The following is a 17,055-nucleotide window of genomic DNA, read 5'->3' as shown; positions in this document are numbered from 1 at the left end:
ACTTTCAATTTTGGTAATTGATACCTGAATTTGAAGTTTCAGCTCATGTTTGGATCTGAAATCGATTCATGTTTTAGTTAATTTTACGATTTAGTTTATGCTTTTTAGGGGCGATATTACGTGGCGTCTGAATAATTAGGCGAAAAAACATGCATAAATGTCACTTAGTTTATGATTTATGATTTGCGATTTAAATAATGACATATTGTTTGGCGAAAAACGCAGATTCTGATTGAAAAATGGATGTTGATAATATGTAATTAGTTATTAGAATTAGAATTTTTGATTTCTTTCTATATCTCAAATCTGTTACAAAAAGTAGAAAATCGAAAAGTAGCCATTTTCACCTTACTTAATTGATTATTTTTGAATTCGCTCAATAATTTGTGTTTTGATGATTTCGATCCCAATCTGGAGCCCTGATTCGTTTCTGATGAATGAATGGGCATTGCATAACGGATGAATCTACTCTCTTCAGTTGAAATTTCAACAATGTGTGATGAATCTTCAAAGAATGATGAATATTCTGCATCTAAAAGATGAATTTGAAGATGTTTGCGGTTCAATTATGGATTAGAAACCTTAATTGTATGAAGAATTGAAACCCTAATTGTTTTTGAAGAATTAAAAAATAGCGATCAGATGACTATTTGGCTAATTTTTTCTCCTTTTAACTGTTTTATTGGAGTTACCAAATTACTGATTTGCCCCTCCGTGTTATATTTTAAGTTGATGACATATTATTAGCAATTGTGATTTCTATTTTGTGAACTACAAATCAAATGGTTATTTTGCCAAATTTGGCTATAGCAGAACGAAGATACTAATTTTTAACGTTTTAGGTTATCTGCCAGTGAATTTGAAGTTTCGAATTGTGTATGTGAACATCAAATCAAATGGCTAATTATTATATCTGATATTGTTGTTGATCTTTTGTACTTGTTATGTAATTTTTGATCATCAATTTGTTCAAGTGTAGTAGGATATATAACCTGTTTTTTCACATTTGATGAACTAAATTATCTTAATTGAATCAATTATGCAGTTGTTTTGATTTTTACTATTGCTTTTAAACTTTTACAGTTGCTTTACACAGTCTTTAAGGTTGTTCTTCGAATGTTTTATTAGTGCTGTTTCTATGCAGTTTATGGTTGTTTTAATATTATTTAGGGACGTTGTAATGCTATAGTATAGTATAGTATCATTTCTGTTGTGTTCTATCTCATATTACTTACTCGCCTGTTTACTTCTTGTTTTGGCAGAAAGAAAAAAAAAAAGAAAAGAAATGGTTGTTGATCATTATCTTATCGTTGGGTTGCCATCTGGCGTAGAAGGATCAAAGCTTACAGAAAGAGAAATAACAAAAGCATTCCGAAGAAAATCAAAAAAAGTACATCCAGACAAAAGACCCGGTGACCCCAATGCTGACGCCAATTTCAAACAACTAGTAAAATCTTATCACGTCCTTATTCGTGCAAAACGACAACAACTTCAACGCAAATCACAACGTGACTCCAAACGTCAAAGAATGATGGATGACCTAGAAGAACGGGAGCGATCTGCTTTTGCTAAAAAAGCTGCTAGAAGTGAAGAAGAGATTATTGCTAAAAAACTAAAAATAGAAGTTGATCGAATTCGTGCAATGTTTGGTTATAAAATGGAGGGGTATACTACACCAACTAAAGTGTCACCATTAAAAAAAGAAAGTGTAGATGGGGAAAAAAGTAGTACAGTTGGCGGCCTTGAAAAGGAGACGATGCTTAAGGTTTCGTGGGAGACGAGTGGTGTCGATTATACCGCACAAAGATTAAGGGAGTTATTTGAAATGTTTGGTTCGGTTAAACATGTTGTCATCAGGAGTTCGAACAAAAAAAGATTGGCACTTATTGTTATGGGTACAAAAGAAGAAGCTGTAAGTTTTATTATTATATTATTTTGAATCATTTTTATTATTAAGTTTTTACATGAATGTGTGTTTTGATTGGTTTTTATTGTTGGCAGGTTGCTGCTGCGACTGGAACTGTTCTTGGAGATTATTCGAATCCGTTGCTTGTTATACCACTTCAACCGACAGCACGTGAGCCTGTGAAGAGTAGTGATACAAAGTTGAGTGGAGATTTGTTTGGTACTAGATATCAAGCATTTGAAGATTCGGTGTTACAAAAACTTCAAAAGGTTTGGCTTTCACTTCAATATTTTATCCCTCTTATTTTGATTAGCATTGTTTAGTGGGTAGGTTTTAAAGGCTGCCAGTACTTGCCTTCTTCACTTGGTTGTACTTTAAAGAGGACCCAAACCTTAACCTAACTCTTTAAAGGGTAATAAGTGTGTGATACTTGCACTGATGGAGGACTTTAGTATATCTTTAAGTGTTATTATTAAACTTATGAAGTGGCTTATTAGTGTTCGGTAAAATTGTCTTATAGAAGTTGAAAACTATATTTACAGATGCTTGCAGGATTTGTTCAATTAATTGTACTGCATCTGATCATTCTGTAGAACATTTCACAGGCATTAGCTTAGATTTTTCAATTGTTTTTGTATATTCACTAACTAAATTTATCCATTTGATCTCTTTTGCAGGCCGCTGAAAGACAAAAATGAGCTACGTAAGCATGAAGTCTCTGAAGTTCCACAATCAACGTCACTTAAGATGTTAATCGTCTTACTTTGTTAGTGGGGATTAATGACTTGTCGTTGGTTTCTTTAGCCAACTGATAAAATAGGGGGGATTTTTTGGTTATTTTAGTGTCATCCAACGTTCATTTTAGATAATTGTGATTACTTGAGTGCATGAGTTGGTTAGTTATACTTAACAACGGGTTTGCCAACAAGTTTTCAGCCAACAGTTATATCATTTCATATAACATCTTTTCCCGCTCAAATGAGAGGTTATAACCGCTCATTTTCAATTGCTAATAAGCAGGTTTATCTAATCCGAATTTGGGACATTTTATTAGAGATTTCATTGCCGAAAACTCTAATTGTGTTCTTGTCTGATCCTTGTAAAGATTTAGTGAGGTTTACTGAAACCAAGGCAATCGTTGAGTCGAAATACTTTATAGAGAAAGTGACTAGACGATTTCAAGATTCAATCTAGACATTCAGTTTATACCCAATTTCTAACACTAGGTTTGTTGCATATAATTGTATTGTATTAATGAGTGAGATTTCTGCTCATTGCAGTCACCTTCGGGTTCTTCGCACCTGGATAGTACTACGACCCCTGTGCCCTAGCCCTTGATCAGATAAAGATGCCCGCCCTATGACCTACAACTTAAAATGAGCCTTGTGATGAGACGCAGACATCCCCCATGATGCGGTAAAACAATCAATTTGATTAACAATCAATTGGATTAACTAAAAAAAATTGAAATTTTTTTCTTTTAAAAAAAAAAATTGATTTTTTTCAATCACATGTGATTGAATTTGACATGCACAATTGAGTTTTTCAATCACATTAATTGTTGCGCCACATGATGCGCTCTGATTGGTCAGTAAATTGTTTAATTCAAGGGATTACAACAACATATTTAATATCTTAAATCGAGCAGAATTTTAGAGATGGGTAAGATTTACTCCGTATCACTTTTTATTAAAAGGATCACTCAACTACGATTTTTTTTTAATTATTTAATAAAATAAAAGAGAAAAAAGATATTACTAGTAATACTTTTTTTTTGTTTTTTTGGCAACAGATGGGATATATTGATATCTTTTCACAAAAAGTGAAAACTAAATACAAGTACAAGCAGCAAGCTGCCAACTAAAAAGACCACATTAGAATGGGTCATTACAGTAGCACTACAAAGAGCAAATACATGAACTAGCCAAAAGCTTTACAAGCTAACTTGAACAATTACATAAACACACTAGTAAACAGACCAAGAACTTGAAGGAGGACTATTCTCAGTAGCCTGTTACATAGGAGCTTTCAAATGACATCCCAAGGTTGAGACCTCCAAACGTAAAATTGAAGACTTTCGGCTTTGTGCGCATTCACCAACCATGGAAAAACTTTAAGCTTGACGCTTTCAACAATCACTTTTCCGATCATCAATAATACTTGTATTGTTACTCCGTAATTCCGTATTACATTAATTAAAAATAAGAACAATTAAGATGACAAGTTTGATAATTTAAGAATTCTATAGACGGGAAGAGACAATATTAGCGGCAGCTACATCCTCGACGGTCTCGTCAAAGTCTAACGCATGCAACACGTCAGCAAACAATACCTTCCTATTACAAGCATACACGTGTCCATCCCAATTCCTCATCACCAACTCATCACCAAGTCTAACGGCCGCCTTAACAGTCTCCGCCGCGCTATCATACGCCGAATAGATAATCCCCTTCGCCACCGCCGTCTCAGCCGTGACCTTCTCAGCTCTCAACAAAACATCACGCAAACCCGCCGGAGATTCAATTTTACTCTTCAACAACTTCACGAACCAATTAGGCACCACAAGCCTAATATCCATCTCACTCATGTATATAAATCCTCTATCCTTTCGCATCAGAACGTAATCGTGAGCTTGCGCGAAGATGAAACCGCCGGCTGAAGCGTGGCCGGTAACGGCGGCGATCGTCGGCATCGGGAGAGAAATGAGGTCTCGGACGAGTGATCGGAGTTTAGAAGACATAATAATATGGCGTTTCGGATCGGATTGAGCCCATGCTAGATCGTAGCCGTTGGAGAAGAATTTGCCGTGTGCGGTGGTGATGAGGGCAGATGAAGTGGTGGCTTCCGATCGGATACGGTGGATTACGGCGGTTATTGAGTCGAGTAGCGTAGGGTTTAATCGGTGCTCGTTGTCGCCAGTTAGGGTTAGGATGTAAATGTTACCTTGTTTCTCTAAGGTGCACATATTTTTACCTTGGTAGTGTAGATTAGTTATCCTGACCTAATTATGTTATGTAGATAGAAATAGAAATAGAAATGGAAGTGATGCAGCAAGGGTTAAATAGTTGCAATTCTTTTTTCTCCTTATTATATCATCCTTCGTAAACTTCTAGGAAACTGAACATAAAATATTCAAAGCAGTTCGCATAAATGGATCTTCATGGAATCCAAAAAGTACTTTGAAACAACTTCTTTCACATTACTCTGTATTAAAAAAAAAAAAAAAAAAAAAAAAAAGTTTCATTAGAATAAACCATAATTTTTCCTCAAATTTGAAAGGATTAAATAAAAATACAATACACTGACAAGTCTAGCAAATAGAATGTAACCACGTAAACGAAACCAAACAAAGTGAATCTAAAAACTATCTACTTGCAAATCAAGCACTTAACAAGAAACTTAACAAACAAATCAACCAAAGTCTAAACCAAACAACTAATAAAATCAACTCGTTATACAAACAAAAAAGTTACCCAACAACCAAAAAACAAGTCCGAGCAGTGAAAAAAAATAACCCGGCACACTACAGTTAAACCGAAAATCAAATTAATGTCAACCCGACGTCAAACAACTCCAAATTACTCCACCACCAATGAAGATTTTCATTGGAGCATGGTCTTCAAGCTTGCATTTGGGATCAAAATCCTTTTCTTTTATGTTATTAGAATTCACAGTCTTCTTGTATTTGTCATTCATGATCGACTAGTTTCCGTCATTGTACTCGTTATCGATACTCTTCATTTATTTGATGAAGTTATCTTTTGTTATTTATAATATTCTCTTTTTCGCCGTAAAAAAAAAAAGAAAAAAAAAAAACAATGAAGATTTTCTACTTTACATGATATTAATATTAATTAATATTTATATGAGTATTAATAATAAATATATATAATAATCATCAATATATTTGTGTTATAAATATAATGAAAAATTTTAAGATAACGACTATCTTTAAGAGTTTAGAGATGCATAAATAACTTGTACTTTCATATTAACTACTCATCTCCTACATGTAACTTCCTTTTACTTTTTCTCTTTATTTTAGCGAAAAAAAGATAACTATATAAACGACTTATTTTCTCAGAAAAATAAAAGAACTAAACAAGGATATAAACAATAGTGACTTGGCTCAAACAAACAAAACCGAAGCTAACAAATAATCCAAACTAATGTTTAACCAAGACGCTAACTACCAAAGACTAGAAACATATCAACAAAACAAAGAGGAAACAACAAAAAGACACCCGAAAACCAAACTAACCTTAACCAACTTAATATACAAGTAAAAATTGCATAATAAATTCAAATAGCAAAACACTAAATATATATATATCACTTCACTCTAAACAGGAAAAAAAGGTTTGAGGACTAAACTGTAAGATATCATACAGTTGATGGTCTGTTTTGTTATTTTCATAGTTGAAGTCGATTCATCCTCGTTAGTCTCTGAGAAGGTAGATCTCGACCACTCCGTCCCTCGTTTGATCACATCTGTATCTCTCTCTTCGATTATTTTAGGTACGTATAACTCTCTACCTGTATTCATCATGATTTTAAAATACCTTGAATTTTACCTTCAGTTACAAACACTATCGTTTGCTTTGACTTTTAGATCTAACGTAGACCTTACTTCTTTTATGAATTGAATTAAATGAAGCGACATAAGTATTTGAGGTAACGTAAACACTCTATTGTTTGTATAATTTTGAATTGTTATCACAAGTAAAATTAATCTCTTTAGTTGTATGATTTTATCATAGTGTAATTGAATTATAATCCGATTGAAACGTTTACCTTTTTAAGGTTTCGAACATTAGTTTTGGTGGCTTCGCGAAGGAAACTGACAAAAAAAATGTTTGATTATTAACTCTTTTAGTTTTTAAATTTAAGTGATAAGTTTTTTTTCCTGTTTGGGTTACCCAAGAGGGCTAGTATTTTTACTCTTGTATACACGGTCTAACTTGTTACGTTGAGTCGGTGAGACGTGGAGTGGTTGTGACTTGTGAGGATTTCATGGGTAGGTTGAATATGACGTGACAATATTGTGGGATGAGAGGTTTTGTGGGTTAGGGGGTTGGGGTTGTGAGTTATGTGGCATAATATGATTGATAATTTGAATGAGAAAGGGTAAAATATTAAAAAATGTTGTATGGTAGGAAGGTTGTGAGTGATGTGGCAAAATAAGTGGCGTTTTCGGCGTTATAGATTGCCACATGAGACAAAAGCGCCCGTTTAGGAGCCTGTAACTGATGAATTTATTGAACAAGATAAGTAAAATATTTTGATCTTTGTATTGATTGATAAATTGATACAGATTGAATTGAAATGTTTTACAAGTGATGTGTGTATATATACACCTAATCTAGTAACAGCTATTTCTTTAACTAGGTTGGCTCCAATTTCTCTTTTGGAACCCCTAAGACACATTTAAGGAAATCTTGCAGTTTGATCCGTTATTCTTGTTGCCTTGTAGAAATGGGAAGTGATGAAGACATAATCTGATCCCAAAAGTCAAACAACCCACTATGGTTGTTTGACCTGCACTTGTACTTGTATTCTTGTCCATATTCTAACACTCCCCCTCAAGTTGAACAGTGGGGTTTCCAATGTTTAACTTGCCGAGGACTTCACTGAAAAGTCTTCCATTAACCGATTTGGTAAGAATGTCGGCTAACTGGTCTTCTGATCTGATTGACGGTAAAGAAATGATTTCGCTATCTAATTTTTCTCGAATGAAGTGTCGATCAATCTCCACATGCTTAGTTCGATCATGTTGAACAGGATTCTCCGAGATGGCAATTGCGGCCTCATTGTCACAAAGTATTTGAATAGGTCTTTGTGGAGGGAATCTAATTTCTGTTAAAAGCTTCTTTATCCATAAGGCTTCAACCACTCCTTTTGCTATTCCTCTAAACTCGGATTCGGCACTTGAAAGTGATACTACCTTTTGTTTCTTGCTTCTCCATGCGACTAAGTTTCCCCCAACAATTGTGAAGAATCCGGATGTAGATCTTCTATCTCCTTTTTCGCCAGCCCAACTCGCATCAGTATATATTTGTGTTTCAAGATGTCCATTTTTCTTAAATACAACCCCATGACTCGGTGTATTCTTCAAGTATCTAATAATTCTCATTGCAGCTTCCATATGATGAGCTTGTGGCTTGTGCATAAATTGGCTCACCACTCCCACTGCATGTGCTATATCCGGTCGAGCATGCGCCAGATAGATAAGCTTTCCTACTATTCTTTGGTATTGTCCTTTATCAGCAAGGTTAGCTTCGGCATCTCTTCCATATATAACTTTAAATTTGGAATCATTGGAGTCTCTGCTGGTTTGCAATCAATCATCCCTGTTTCTGCGAGAAGATCAAGGATGTATTTCTTTTGGCAAATGAAAATTCCTTGTTGGGATCTTAATACTTCAATACCTAAAAAAATTTAAGTTGACCTAAATTTTTCATTTCAAATTCCTTAAAAAGATTTGTTTTCAAGTTGCAAATTTCTTCTTTATCATTTCCCGTTATTATCATGTTATCGACGTAAATAATTAAACATGTGATAAGATCCTTTTTTCGTTTCAAGAAAAGGGTATGATCCAAATTGCTTTGTTTAAAACCATATTTTTTTCATAAATAATGTAAATTTCCCAAACCAAGCCCGTGGAGATTGTTTTAGCCCATACAAAGATTTTTTAAGTCGACAAACTTCCCTATCATTGAAGTTTCCCGCAAATCCGGGTGGCGCTTCCATATATACTTCTTCCTTTAATTCGCCGTGAAGAAAAGCATTCTTCACATCAAATTGATGAAGTGGCCAGTCTTCATTTGCAGCGATAGAGAAAAGAACTCTAATAGTATCAATTTTTGCAACCGGTGAAAACGTCTCAGAGTAATCAACTCCATATGTTTGAGTATAACCTTTGGCAACAAGACGAGCTTTATATCGTTCAATAGTACCTTCCGGTTTTCTTTTGATTGTAAACACTCATCGACACCCTACCGATTTCTTTCCTGGCGGAATAGTACATTTTTCCCATGTTTCACTTTTCTTGAGGGCTTTTATTTCTTCTTCCATGGCCTTTCGCCATTTTTCTGATTTCATTGCTTGATCAATGGTGTTTGGAATCTTTTCGGAATACAAAGCTTCATTGAACTTTTGTGCTTCTCTTGATAAGTTTCCTTGTGCAATATTAGCAATGGGGTATTTTGATCGTTGAGCTTCTCTTTCTGGAGAGTAACGTTTTGGCGGTACACCTCTAGTGGTTCGTTGTGGTAAGACATATCTTTCGGGAGTTTCACTTGGGGTAGTTTCATTTGGAATTGGGGAATTGGTGTCATCGGAGATTGGATTGTCTTGAACAACGGTTTCAGTATTTGAGAGGTCAATAGTGGGCTCGGTGGTTGGTTTGTCGAATTTTCCTATCCTGTGATTGGTTCTTTTCCAGCCAAAGTGGGTAAACTTGAGGTGACCTATCAATGGAAACCGCCTTCATGCACTCATTGCAAAGTGTTTGGCCACTCTTTTAATACTTGTAAAATTAGGCCTAAAACAGAAGATGAAGTATCGGCACAAGTGTTAAAAGACGCTTTGAAAATCAACAATGATGGTGAAACAGTTGATTTAAATAACCAGTGTGTTGAGGACGGCTTTAAAGTTGTTGGTAAGAAAGGAAGGGTTTTTCAGAAGTTGAATTTTGATAATAATAAAAGTCAAAGGTAGTCAACCGAAGCAAAAGGTATCAAGCAAAATGCAGTTAAGAATAATTATGGTATTAAAGACAATATTGATGTGGAGGAAACAGATTGGAATGTGGAGTCCCAGAAAAGTCAAAATCATAATGTTTTGAGGAAAGGAGATAAAGGGAAGGGCATTGATGGTGAAGGTAATAATAAGACATATTCTAAAGATAGAATTGAAACAAACAATCCTTTTTATGTATTAGTAGATGATGAGGGTAATACTGATGGTAATACTGATGAGATTATAATTGAAGAATCTATAAATGATAAATTTGATGATAGGTGGAACTTACGGAATTCAGAAAAAAAGAAACTAAAAAGTTATTTGGATAAACATAATCCTCCAGGAAAAGAAGTAATCGATCAATGGCAACCACACGAGTTCAAGTATTTTAGGACTCAATGGATTGCTGCTGGATTTGGTAACTTTGATAAAGATGGCATGGTTATTGGCGATTGATGTTAAGTTTGATAATAATGCTCCGAAATTAGGGTATTCATCTTGTTAGTTTCTTACTTTATGTCTAGTATAGGTCCTCGAGTTTCACTCAAATTAGTGTTACTCGTATTGTAATCCTCTTTGTATCATTTCCTTATCAATAAAATTAGCTTGCTTTCAAAAAAAAAAATAGTGGGCTCAGTGGTTGGTTCAGAATTTTGTGTGATTTCGGGATTTGAAGGTGGAGTTTGGATATTATCGGGAATTGATATGGGTATTTGGATATTTTCGGGATCATGGGTTCATTGTATCCAACTTAGAGTGTCACTATCCTCTTTCTCCCCCTCACTCGTAAGTTGGGTATTGTAAAAATATTCGGTTTCGATAAAGTCACAGTTCATAGTGGTAAAGACATGACGTCGTTTCGGACTATAACAACGATAACCCTTTTGTTTTATGCCATAACCAATCATAACATACTTTTCCGCGCATGGATCTAATTTGGTGCGTTCATTTTTCGGAATGTGAACAAAAACCGAGCAACCAAATATCCGAGGTTCAATGCTAAAAGATGTTGGAAGAGCGTGGAATTTGGAGAGAGTATCTTTGGGAGTTTTCGTACCCAAAACTTTGGTAGGAAGGCGGTTAATAAGGTAGGTAGCGGAAGCAAGAGCTTCGGGCCAAAAACTCTTTGGAACTTTCGATTCAATCATCAAGGCTCGTGTCATTTCTAAGAGTAGCCGATTTTTCCGTTCGGCAACTCTTTTGTTCGGGGGTATGTGCACACAAGGTTTGATGAACGATTCCGTTATTTTCACAAAACATTTTCATTGAAGCATTGACAAATTCGCCTCCATTATCGGATCTTAGAATTTGTATGTTTTTATTAAATTGTGTTTTTATCATTTTATAAAATAAGGAGAATTTTTCAAAAACTTCTGATTTGTGAGTTAAAAATAGATCCAAGTCATACGGGTATGATCATCAATAAATAAAACGAAATACCGATAATTTTTCCCCCATTAACCGGAGCCGGTCCCCATACATCAGAATGAATTAAAACAAAAGGAGCATCCGTTCTAGAATTACTAGGTTTAAACGTACAACGATGGCTCTTAGCCAAAATACAAGTTTCACAGTTCAAATTAACATTAGATGGAAATAAACTAGGAAATAAAGCATGCAAATATCCGGCTGATGGGTGACCCAACCTCCTATGCCATAACCAAGCTTCCCTCGAAGGTGTTCTATGAGCAAGTGTCACGGTGCCTTGTTGAGAAACTTCGTCAACATGGTATAACCCCCCATTTTCAGTGTCACGTCCAATCAGGTGTCCTGTCCGGATGTCCTGCAAGATGCAGAAAGTCGGATAAATCAGGACTTACAGTTTAGTTCTTTTGTAACATGACTTACCGATAACAGCTTATGAGATAAAGCTGAAATATATAGACAATTAGGTAGTTTAATTGTAGGTGAAATTTCAATAGTTCCGCCACTTTCAACTTGAACAATCCCACCATTAGCCGTTTGTACTTTACTTTTCCTAGGGTTCGTTTGAAAAATGATGTCGTTTTTGTCAAAAGTCATAGTGTCCGTTGCCCCACAATCAAGAATCCAAGATGTAGATTTTGAGATATTTGAGGCAACGTTTGCTTTAGAAAATTATCGTTATCATGTAATTTATCTAGAACGGAATACATATTTTGACACGAAATTGTGGACTCGGATTTAAAAAATTTGGGTTTGGTTTTGTGTCCATTACAAAATCCAACTGACTTATGAGGCCCAACAGATTTCTTGGGCCCAACAGACCCAACATCCCTTTTTAACAGCCCAAGTCCATATTTAGAAGATTTATTACCCATGGGCTGTGAGTTACTAGGCCTGTTACATTTTATTTCATTATTGATTTTTCCATTTTTCGACCCAACACTTATCCCATGTCCAGCCCAAGTGCTATTTTTTCCTTTTAATAAGTCAGCCCACGTGTGAGGGGTCCTTAACTGTGACGATCGGTCCAAATCCATATGGACGAACACGTCATTCATTGATTTCATTGCGAGGTATTTGACCTCTATATGATACGTTTTGTAAACATTGCATTCTTTTCAAAAGATACACAATAAATGAATATCAATTTCTAAGGTTTTCAACGTTTGATGATTTCTACATATAGACAATCACCATAAATAATAGTTTACCATAATACATCCGTTGACAATGAAGTCAAAATAAGATACACGGTGATGATTTTGTGAATGCAAAGTTTTCTTGAATAAAGCATGTATGACTCCATGCACATAGCTTGTATCACATATAAGCAAACAGCGGAAGACTTCTAGAAACCTGAGAATAAACAAGCTTAAAAGTGTCAACACAAAGGTTGGTGAGTTTATAGTTTTAATGTTGCGCATAATCTGTATATAAAGGTGAATCACAAGTTTTCAGTTGTTTCATCCAGAAACGTTTATCAAAATATTCTACGAAATTGAGCACCCTGGTAACTAAACTTAACGTATATCTATTTTATACCCTTTGTATAATCATCTTAATAATACACGCAAACCAACGTGTACGCTTCTCAAATAGCATACGTCCGTTAAAAGGCTAGTGCTCTAGCTCGGACGGGGATATCAAGCCCTATGGATCCATATACTACTACTCGCGCCCACCAGTTCTTATAACTGGCAGTTACTAGTTACCAAAGCTAAGGGATTTTCGGTTCAAACTCAGCGTAGAATTTAGTATGTACTTGTATCCATTGTGTTTAAAATAAAGTGCATGTATTCTCAGCCCAAAAATATATATTGCAAAAGCAATTAAAAAGGGAGCAAATGAAACTCACCTTAGCAGCACATAAGGTCATTCATCAAAAAGTGACAGTAACTCGGAATGCAAGATTAACCGTAGATCTCAACCTAGAGAACATATGTTGGTCAATACATGTCTAATAAACTAGGTTGGGTTATAGTGTATCACAATCCTAATGCTCGAGATCGACATACAAAAGTTATCAAAAGTCATTTCAAAAAGTCAACTTTGACAATTGTTCAACAAAACGAGACGTGCCTTATATAAGGATTCATTTACTTGGCTAGTAGTATTTTATCAATCTCATAAACAGGTTGTTTAAATCTTAATTGTAGATTCAAAAGCAATTTCAATTAACGTTAATCATAATTCAGTTGATCATATCTTTTAATCCGTTCATCGAAACTATTCGATATCTAAATGAAAAGTCATTGATTTTTCGCCAGCTTTCCAAAAACATGCATATCATATACCTTTTACCAGTAATATATGTATTTAATTCGTGATTCATCATAAACTGTTTAACGACGAAATTTAGCATACAAGCATGTATAAATATATATACTCGAGCACTAGACATGGATACACAATTCATATATAAAAGATAAAATATGAGTGCTTACGTATCAATATTGAGATTCAATATTGTAGGAAAGTACGTAGACGCAACGGGGATGATAAACACTAGGTTTGATTTACAAATATACCCCCGAACATTACCCATAACCTCCTTGGCAATAACCCATAATTTCCTTAGCTCTATCCCGCTTGAAAACCATTTTGAAAGTGACACACTCATAACCTCATCGTAGTATTTTATGTATAATACTACTAATAAAAATAATAAGATTAATAATAATAATATTAATCTTAATAATTATAATAATAATAATAATAATAATAATAATAATAATAATAATAATAATAATAATAATAATAATATAAATAATAATTATAAACGAAGTATAGATAAATATATGTGTGTAATTGAACTGAAATCGTGCAATTTATAGAACCTTTTCTGAAAAAGCACCCCATGCGATCGCATGGGATTTGTGCTTCAAGGCCATGCGATCGCATGGCCCTCTGATCCAGCTCACAAACTTTTGTTTTCTTGTTTGTCGACATATTTATTTATTAATATATAATATATATAATTTATTTATATTAATTAATTATATATTATATTATATTCTCGTGCATAGTTGACTTGTAATTTTCGTTCCGATGACTCGTACGTTGTCACCCGACTTATGTCCCGGTTCCGGTTTCTCGAACGCATTTTCGTACGTTTAGAAAACTCGCAATTTACTTTTGTGACTCGTACCTTTGTCAAAATATAGTCTTAAATTATCAATAAACTATATCATTCAAAGTGTATCTTAAACTTTCGAGTGTTTTGGTCATTTACTTCTATAAATCATTGTCTCGCTATTTGTTAATATATATATAATAACAAATCGTTTTATGACCAAGTTAATATATATTCAACATTCATAAACACGTTTTAAATATACGTCGCAAGTTATTCATATAATTAATATTCCAACTTATCATATATATTCAAATAAATATTTAAACCAATAAGTTTAATGTACGGTATTAAACAATTAATACATTGTTATGTTTTCAAGTTATAGTATATATATATGTATCTATATACATATAATTGTTCGCGAATCGTCGAGAACAACCGAAAGGTATTTGAATAGTTCAAAAATTTTGAGATTCAGTTTTACAGACTTTGCTTATCGTGTCGGAAATGTTAATCATACAAAGATTAAGTTTAAATTTGGTCAGAAATTTCCGGGTCATCACAGTACCTACCCGTTAAAGAAATTTCGTCCCGAAATTTGAGTGAGGTCGTCATGACTAACAATAAAAATGTTTTCATGACGAATATGTGTTGATAAATAGAATTTTTATCACCGTTGAATAATATGGATAAAAAAAATCCAATTACTCGAAGCGTATGAGGGAAGTTATCGTAATAGAGTGAAATGGAGAATAGGGATTCGTCTTATCTCTTGACGTAGTAACGATTGATTTCCGGAATTTAAGGAATAGAATATCTTCATAATTTAAATAAGATTTGATTCTTCGGAATTTAAGGAAATTAGGATTTCCTTTGATTAAATGCGTAATTTGCCTCGATTGCTATGTCTGATATTTTTCTATAAATTGACCTCTTCCGTTTCATTTATTTTCACCACTCCTATAATCTTCTTCCTTATTTCATACTTACAAAAGATTTGTGAAAATGCTTCATCCAGTTCTGATTCTTGATATTTTCTTGGCTATCATATCATTCATTCTTCTTTTTCATCTGCCACCAGAGGAGGTTATTTTCTTCTACTATTACCTTGGGGTTATATTGTTTTTCATTCTCCCGTGTCTTTATATTGCTATACGCATTGATATACACGGTTTGTAATTTCGGGGTTGTTTTCGGGCTTTATATTTTTCATTATATTTCGGAGCTTCATGCTTTCGTTTTCTCTTCCCGACTTTAAGTCAAGCGAATAATGGTCCAAAATTCGTAGGTATGAATTTCAGAATGAACATAATTAATATGCTAAGAAAGAAACGGTAATGGCACAATCTGACTTGTCAAATTACCAGAATACCTCGAAAAAGACCGAATCATCAAGAAAAATATTTTCTTGATATGTTTAGAGGTTAAATAGAATGAAAGAGTTATGTAACATGGTTCATGATGATGGTATGATATTTGAACCTTTATCACGTTCCATTAGAAACTCAGCATGACTTACTGTAATATAATCACGTTGATCAAATGTCATTATATTATATTAACTCATGCTTCAATTCCCAACACTACTTCAAAAACATCCATTTTTCGAAATTTTCAGAAATTAGAACTAAAATAGTTTCTTTTATGATGTAACACAGATAGCGTGAAGAGATAAATAATTTCGGATGATAATAGTTATGAAGATGTCTTCAGAAATATCGAAGATATTTATAATGAAAGATATGATAATATCTTAGAATTTCTAATATCGAAGGATGATTAAGAAGATTTGTTCGTAACAGATTTTGAGTCAGGAGCAAGGTATTCGTTAATGACTTCAGTAGATACTGAATCATTTGTATTCGTTAATGACTTCAGTAGATACTGAATCATTTGTCCACAGCCTCCTTCATGGTCTGCTCAATCCGTTTTCCAGTTCCAAACCTTCTCTTTTTCTCAGCTTTACCACCATACTATTCTTTATCATCAAACTTTTGACTGTTAAGGTCGTTTACAGTTTTTGCTGCTTCATCAGCATTTTTCCAAAATTCGGAGAACTAGTTTCGCAGTTTGGGTGTTTTTCAGAAACTTCACCTTCGAAGTAAATAAGTCTAGGAGATAAACATTATATGTATATATATAACTGTTGGCGTAGAATTGCTGCGAAATTCGAAATACTGATTGCTAATTCCCGGTAGTTGGTATGGCAATTACCGTTACAAGATGTGGATGAGTACATGATAGGGTTTCAATGAACAATTATAATGGTTTTTCGGAGAGACTTTAAGTCATAGATTAATGAATTTGCTGGTACATTTACTGTTAATGTGGTGGAACATGAAAGGTTCTCCAGTAACAAAAAAAAAAACGTATATGCCAAATTACAAGTCTGAAAGGTCGTCGTTGACTGGTTGAACGGTTGATAATAATGGATACTTTGAAAAGAAATTGCAAGGTTATTTTCGGTAAAAACAATGCTAATGGATCTTGCACAGATTTGAAGTCAAAGTATAGCTTTGAAAGATGTAGAGATCTAAGAATGATGTCACCGGTTCAGAGTTATGACTTGGATTCTGATCCGTCAATATCAGAATATGTAATTGAATTTGTATGAAAATGATTGTATATAGTTGTGAGTATTGTTAATAATTTTTGAATCAAAGTTGAAGAATGTACAGTGTAACATATTAATTGCAAACTTAAATATTTTCCGGGTATTACCTACCCGTTAAAAAAAAAATTTCACAATTAATACTTTATACAAAGAATTTTCGTTACAGTCTTTATGAAAATATCTGTATGTATATTTTCTTCAGATGTAATACAGATTTAATGAGTTAATATCATATTAAGCTCATTTGATTTTTGGCTTGAATTAGAAATGAATAATCTCCAAAACATTAAA

General features: G+C 33.9%; 3 protein-coding genes across 3 annotated transcripts in view; 2 read left to right on the top strand and 1 right to left on the bottom strand.

The window, feature by feature from the left end:
* Positions 1–1,284: 1,284 nt before the first annotated feature.
* LOC139895884 (uncharacterized) lies at positions 1,285–2,897 on the top strand. The gene is made up of 3 exons (XM_071878430.1): positions 1,285–1,912; positions 2,002–2,175; positions 2,584–2,897. The coding sequence occupies exons 1-3, from the start codon at positions 1,286–1,288 to the stop codon at positions 2,602–2,604; spliced, it is 822 nt and encodes a 273-aa protein (XP_071734531.1). The 5' UTR covers position 1,285; the 3' UTR covers positions 2,605–2,897.
* A 909-nt stretch (positions 2,898–3,806) lies between these two features.
* LOC139895883 (enoyl-CoA delta isomerase 1, peroxisomal) lies at positions 3,807–4,911 on the bottom strand. The gene has a single exon (XM_071878429.1). The coding sequence runs from the start codon at positions 4,869–4,871 to the stop codon at positions 4,149–4,151; it is 723 nt and encodes a 240-aa protein (XP_071734530.1). The 5' UTR covers positions 4,872–4,911; the 3' UTR covers positions 3,807–4,148.
* A 1,414-nt stretch (positions 4,912–6,325) lies between these two features.
* The window catches only part of LOC139895882 (uncharacterized), a 31,673-nt gene continuing 20,943 nt past the window's right edge, over positions 6,326–17,055 (top strand). The window contains exon 1 of the mRNA XM_071878428.1: positions 6,326–6,424. The gene's annotated coding sequence lies outside the window, so the exon portion shown is untranslated. The remainder of the gene's footprint in view (positions 6,425–17,055) is intronic.

Source organism: Rutidosis leptorrhynchoides, chromosome 3 (assembly GCF_046630445.1).
Source record: "Rutidosis leptorrhynchoides isolate AG116_Rl617_1_P2 chromosome 3, CSIRO_AGI_Rlap_v1, whole genome shotgun sequence".
Lineage (NCBI taxonomy): Eukaryota > Viridiplantae > Streptophyta > Magnoliopsida > Asterales > Asteraceae > Rutidosis > Rutidosis leptorrhynchoides.
This window is presented reverse-complemented; position numbering and strand designations above follow the sequence as displayed.

What these genes read in the sequence shown, in the direction of transcription:
- LOC139895884 (XM_071878430.1), top strand. Translation starts at nt 1,286, where the DNA reads ATGGTTGTTGATCATTATCTTATCGTTGGGTTGCCATCTGGCGTAGAA. An exon ending in TGGGTACAAAAGAAGAAGCT is followed by an intron (nt 1,913 to 2,001) that starts GTAAGTTTTATT and finishes TATTGTTGGCAG; the next exon opens with GTTGCTGCTGCGACTGGAAC. An exon ending in TGTTACAAAAACTTCAAAAG is followed by an intron (nt 2,176 to 2,583) that starts GTTTGGCTTTCA and finishes TCTCTTTTGCAG; the next exon opens with GCCGCTGAAAGACAAAAATG.
- LOC139895883 (XM_071878429.1), bottom strand. Translation starts at nt 4,871, where the DNA reads ATGTGCACCTTAGAGAAACAAGGTAACATTTACATCCTAACCCTAACT.